Raw genomic sequence first — 5993 nt, forward strand, 5'->3', positions numbered from 1 at the left:
GACACATAACATAATTAAACACGCCCTACAACTTCACTCTTTTTCATGTCTTCTAATATAATCATTTATCTCCACTATAAATGATAGTAGACAAATGTCCATCTCATACCATTCCAATCACCACCGAAGGAAAGAAGTTAAACAAATCCTTAACTAAAATAATTACTCATGAACATTAAATATTCATAATCAGAATTCAGAATGTAACGTACATTTTTCTTTCTCTCATACAAAAATAAATAAATTAGAGAGAAGAAGGATTTTCTCACCTCTTGAAGCAAGCAAAATAATAAACACAAGCGTATTAAATAGTTTATTCTCAAAACTAATTCCTTTCTTTCTCTTCTTTCTTACATTTTCTTGTCCAAGAAAATAAATTCCCACTGTGCTCTACACGAACAAAAAATCCATTCCTGCTTCAACTTATTTTTCTAAGGTTCTTTTTCTCCATCTCTTTCTCCCTATGAATTTCTTTGATGTTCTGGTTTTATTTTACTCGCATGCATGGCTAAATTCTTGAAACTTTTTACTATTTTTTTTCTTGAGTTTGAGTTTGAATTTATTGTTTTACAGAAACTAATTTCATGGAAAAAAATCAGTTAAATCTGAACCAGCCACTTTTATCAGTGAGGAGATTCACATCAACAATAGCTTCTGAATCAGATAACACTGATAATTCATTTGCTAAGTTACCATATCTTCCTTATAAATCAGAGTTAAGTTCAGTTCCGGTGAGAAATGCCGGTGCAGTTCCTTTCCAATGGGAGAAAACACCGGGAAAACCGAAAGATGTATCAGTTATTGAGAGGGAAAAGGAGGGATTTGAGGAGAAGGGAGGTTCTGATTCGGACGACGGAGACGAGAGTTTTCAAGATGCGCGCGACGCGCTTTCTAGGACGGAATCGTTCTTCAGGAGAAGTAGTATGAGTTCGGATGATCGGGAAGTACATGTTCAACGAAATGGAGGTTTCGCGTGCGATGAACACGCTCGCGATTTCATGATTGATCGATTCTTGCCTGCTGCGAAGGCAATGATAACTGAAACACCTCAATGTGCTTCCAAGAAGGCAGGTTTTGGACAAGGACAACAAAAGCAGATATGGAAAATTAGGAGTTCGGAGAAGCCGTCTCCTTTTAATCAGCATAAACCGAAATCGGTACGGTATAGGGAAGGAGGCGTATTCGAAAGCGATGATTCTGAAAACTACATTACTAATACTACAGCTTGTGGACTATTTCCTCACTTTCGTGTCTCGAATCCGATGGCAGGAGGAAGAATGGAGAATAAGGTTCAGAGCAATGCAGGTTGTAGTTCAACTGTTTTGCCTTTTGAAACTCCAAAAGAGGTATTCGTTTACCTCTATCGAATTTTCTTCCGAGTTAGAGTTACTATTTTCATTTCGTGCGCGATTATCTAAATTTAACCTTTCTTATTCAGGAGCATGCTAGAACTTCTTATCAAAGGGGTTGCGGCGAATCATTAGCCTGTGAAAGTCCCACTGTTGAGAAAACTCTATATGTTGATTTTATACATAGGACCAAGTTTGAAACCGATCACAAAGGAGATGATTTCGAGGCTTTGAAAAGAGATAGTGACATTTACGAGAATCTTTCGGTAGATTCTTTGCTCGAAAATAACCAAGGGTTGGATGATGTAAATGTGAAGACAGCATTAGAAGCTAAATTTTCGCAAACTCTTGATTCGCCTTTCCTTGTTTGTTCTAAAAATCCTAACAGTGGTATGCGAGTGGACTCAGAAAAGCTTGGCATCCAAGGAAGTGACATAGACCAGGACTCGGTATCGATTTCAAGTCCGAAAATGGTTCAATGCAAAAAGATAGATGATGATAACCTAATTAAGAATTCCGACTTCGATATACAGAGGCAACCAGCGGCCAAATTGATTGATCGAGAACAAACAGTGGAATACGATAGGAAAATCGACTTAGAAAGCCAATGTGGCTTGACATTAGGCCATCAGGAACTAACTGGTGCAACAAGCTTTTTCGAGATTCCTCTTGTCCTTCCTTCACTGAAAGCTCCGTCAGAGTCATGGCTTACGCGTACTTTACCGGCCATTCCCACGAAAAACACATCTTCAAAGCCTAAGCCTTGTTGCAAATATTTATTCAAGACAGCATCACTGTGTCCCAAGTTGAAAACAATTGTGCATAGTTCCATGAGGTAATTCAGTACTATCTTGTTCTCCTATTAAGTGCATAGTTGAAATATTAATGTGTCAGATAAGTAATTAGTTCATCAACTTAACTTCTACTAATATATTTTCCAGGAACTGATAAAACCAATTGCAGAAGATTGAATCAGAGAGAAGGGTTTTATAAGTTGAATGCTTGCTAAAATGTACTGCATTTTGGTATTGTAGTTTCTTATCCTATCCTTCTGGTAACTCTGTAAATGAAACTGTAAATCACTGTTCCATTTTATGTATATATCTTGTGTAAATGTAATAAGTAATTTCAATGAAAACATGTTGTCTTTGTAAACTACATTTTTTTTCTTTTAAGGGGACATGTTTCCAAATTAAATATATCGTTCTAATTAGCAGAGTCGTCTTTGAGGACGTGCAAAACGAGATATCGGACCGGTTTAAAATTTGTCATGGTTGAAGCACGGTATAAATAGGACTTATAAATCTTTGTCATTGTTAAAACGTGGTTAAACAATGCTTCAAATTGTTTTGTCAGGGTTAAACAATCTACACAAAACTTATAAAAATTTAAAAAGGTTAGACTAATGAACCTCTAATTCAGATAAGAATATATTTTTTTAAACTTATAAAAACTTAAAAAGGTTAGACTAATGAACCTCTAATTCAGATAAGAATATATTTTTTTAATCGAGCCGAGCTTTATTTTAAGTTGGAATTTGAGATTTTTAAAGTCAATTATAACCTACTAATATGTTTAAAAACGTATATTGTATTTTGTGTCATTTTTAGACGACTTAAGTTAAAAATTTGTTGTGAATTGTTACACCAGTTCGGTAAAACTGAACCGAATCTTTAATGGTTTATGCTTGCTCCCAAACTGAATTGGTATAAAATCCGGTGCACCGGATTTATGGTTCTTAATCGAATTGAAATTGGGTACAGAAAAATGAATTGTAGTTTTTCCTAACTAATTCTGCGGCATTCATTTCTCAACTAAACCTTAGGATCAAACCCTTTTTTTTCCTTTAATTATATTTATTTATTTATTGCATAATAATAACATATAAATTCACCCACTTTTCATTATCTTACAGAATAAAAACATTTCCTTATTTAGTTATAACATATAAACCCTGAAAGTTTGAGGGCCCGATCTGAAATTGAATTATCTACGCATTCACAGAGAAAAAACCAGTGATGGCCAGAGAATTTCCTGCTATACTTGGCGGTAGCAACAGAGATTATATTTCTGAGATTTTATATTTGTTAGGAATTATCTTTCTATCTCTTTCAGTTTTATCAATCATCCTATTTTCATGTGGCGATGAAAAGAAAAATCAAAAGCAACGGAAAAAAAGAGACGGACGTGGTATTAGTGGAATTGGTGGTGACGGTGGCGGCGGAGGTGGTGGAAGCGGTGGCGGAAGCGGTTACGGTGGAGGCGGCGGTTAGATCCATATGTTATGCGGTATGGAGAGAGTTAATTTTTAGGGCTATTCTCGATTAGGTTTGTACACAGTTTTCTTTTTTCTTTTTTGGTATGAAATGTATAAATGCGGATTACTATAAACTATTGAAATTAGTTCTAGAGTTCTCGTTGTTATTTATTTCTGCGGTGATTAGAATTATTGATAATTTGGTAGTTTTGTTCATTTCGTTTTTGTTTTTCATAAACTCAGATCAAGTTTATGAAAACCATTGATGAAAAAGTGATGATTGATAGTATATATTGGGTAATTTTATTGTGTAGAAGAAAATTGAATCAGTGGGTGCTATTAGTCATTATGAAATCAGATACTTCTACGAAGAAACTTATAGGGCCAATTCATGTACAAATATGAAAATTAAAGGAAGGAAAGATATCAGGTGTATTTGTCCGCAAATCCTAGATCCGACCCTATATTCATAGTTGTGTCTGAGTTTCTGGTGATTATTACCCCACTTCGGCAACAAGAAAAAAAATCAAATGGTTTATAATTGGAGGATTAGTTGTGTTATTCATGCTACTACTTTATTACTGTCAGCATTTGTTGTTATGGTTGTTCTAAATATAATATATAAGCATACCTTTTGATTGGATTTGAGGTGTAGTTTTACTTACTACAAAATTTAATTTACAACATTCAACAGAGTCATATATGTATATATACACAAGTTATTCAGATACTGCAAAATTCCTAAAATGAAAGGAAAAAAAATCAGCAGGTACATGAATCTGAACAGAGTTGGAAGCACAGCTTATGGAGTTCATAGAAGAGCTACATCCACTTTCAATTTCATTTAGTGTGACCTGAGCACGAAACCGCTGCCATGATCATCTTGATTATCCTTATCTTGATTTGCCCTCTTCTCTGTGGGATCATTTGTTGCTTGTTTTCTCTGTACTCTGCTAACATTGGAGAGCAAATTGGGATGTCGAATTCCATATTTAGAATAGTATAACTGATGATTTTGTTAATATAGTAATTGTACTGAAAGGGGAAGGGGGTTGAATTGAAAGGGAAAAGGAAGGTTTAGAATTGCAGTGAAGTTGGGATGCGAGTGAGGTTGCTATAAAGAGAGTGTGGGTGGGAACTAGAGAACTGTAGCAGGCGTGTTCACCAAGATTCGTATTTCTTTTTCTCTTTTTCTTTTTTTTTCAAGTTTTGATTAAACGGTTTCTAATAATGATTCGGATTTTGTTTATTCCCATTGTGCGTCAAATATTAAGGTAGGACAATATGTCTCTATCGAAAATACAGATTTTAAAGCTCAAAACCATTTTCAAACGGATTTATACTTAACTCATTCAGAAAATACTAGTAGGATGCAGAACTTCCATATCTACGCTAATGGATGGCTTATATGCATTTTTTTTCATCTATTTTGAAAATTTAGTCTTCCATTTTAAAAATTATATTTTTTTCCTAAAATTTACTTTCATGACACATGTTTTTTCCTAGTATTTAATTTTAGTATTAAAAATAATTTTAATTTAAATAATGATTTTAATAAAAAACTTATTATGGTCTTTTAATAGAAACTCAAAAACACAAATTTGCCGTGGTGAATCTAGTCATCTTCTTCCAACTTAAAATCAAGTACGGTTTCTGTTTTCCATTTTCAATAGTCTATTTTCAATATTTGAAACCTAGTTTTCTTGCCAAGTCGTCTTCCTCCTTTAAAATGTCTTAGAAATTAATTTAAAAAATTAGCTACAAATATCGTTCATTGAGGTACAAATGCCATTGCGGTATGGATGTTCCATTGATGACATCATGATGCAAACCTATGACGTCATTTTTATGGTTGTGGGATGTATAAGGTATGGTTTCGTTTATGCTATTTTTGATGTTATTCTCGTTTATGTTATATCACCATCGATGTATCTTCCTTCTACTCAATTGATTTCTCGAGATGCAAGGTTACAAGAAGTGTAGCCACTTTGTTTGGTTGGTTGAAGAAATGAACTCAAGAGCAAATGAAGTTATTTCCTCAATAATGCAAAATTTGAATGATGAGAAGCAAAAGGTTAAAGATACCAACATGAAAGATGAAGAAATGAAATTACCATAACATCATTATACATTTCATAACAGTTGATACCATAACTTGTTGATTTATATAACACAGATCATACTTTAACTTGATTATGAAATGAAATTACCATAACATCAATATACATTCCATAACATTTGATATCATAAAACCAGATGATTTGCATAAAATCAGTTAATATTACATCAAAAGATCATAACAGACCATATTACAACTTGTTCATACCATTTGATGTCCAATTTCAATCTAGCTTTCACTTATCTTTTTCTTACCTTTACCATCCTTA

The 5993-nt window shown here is 33.7% G+C and overlaps 1 protein-coding gene and 1 long non-coding RNA gene across 2 annotated transcripts; both read left to right on the forward strand.

Annotated features, from left to right (window-relative positions):
• Positions 1 to 275: 275 nt before the first annotated feature.
• Positions 276 to 2507, forward strand: LOC127086993 (uncharacterized). The gene is made up of 4 exons (XM_051027824.1): positions 276 to 436; positions 574 to 1346; positions 1439 to 2184; positions 2291 to 2507. The coding sequence occupies exons 2-4, from the start codon at positions 585 to 587 to the stop codon at positions 2295 to 2297; spliced, it is 1515 nt and encodes a 504-aa protein (XP_050883781.1). The 5' UTR covers positions 276 to 436; positions 574 to 584; the 3' UTR covers positions 2298 to 2507.
• A 508-nt stretch (positions 2508 to 3015) lies between these two features.
• On the forward strand, positions 3016 to 4805 carry LOC127086994 (uncharacterized). Its single transcript, XR_007789743.1, has 2 exons — positions 3016 to 3677; positions 4376 to 4805. It is a non-coding gene; the product is annotated as an uncharacterized LOC127086994 (long non-coding RNA).
• The last annotated feature ends 1188 nt before the right edge of the window (positions 4806 to 5993 follow it).

Source organism: Lathyrus oleraceus, chromosome 5 (genome assembly GCF_024323335.1).
Source record: "Lathyrus oleraceus cultivar Zhongwan6 chromosome 5, CAAS_Psat_ZW6_1.0, whole genome shotgun sequence".
NCBI classification, from domain to species: domain Eukaryota; kingdom Viridiplantae; phylum Streptophyta; class Magnoliopsida; order Fabales; family Fabaceae; genus Lathyrus; species Lathyrus oleraceus.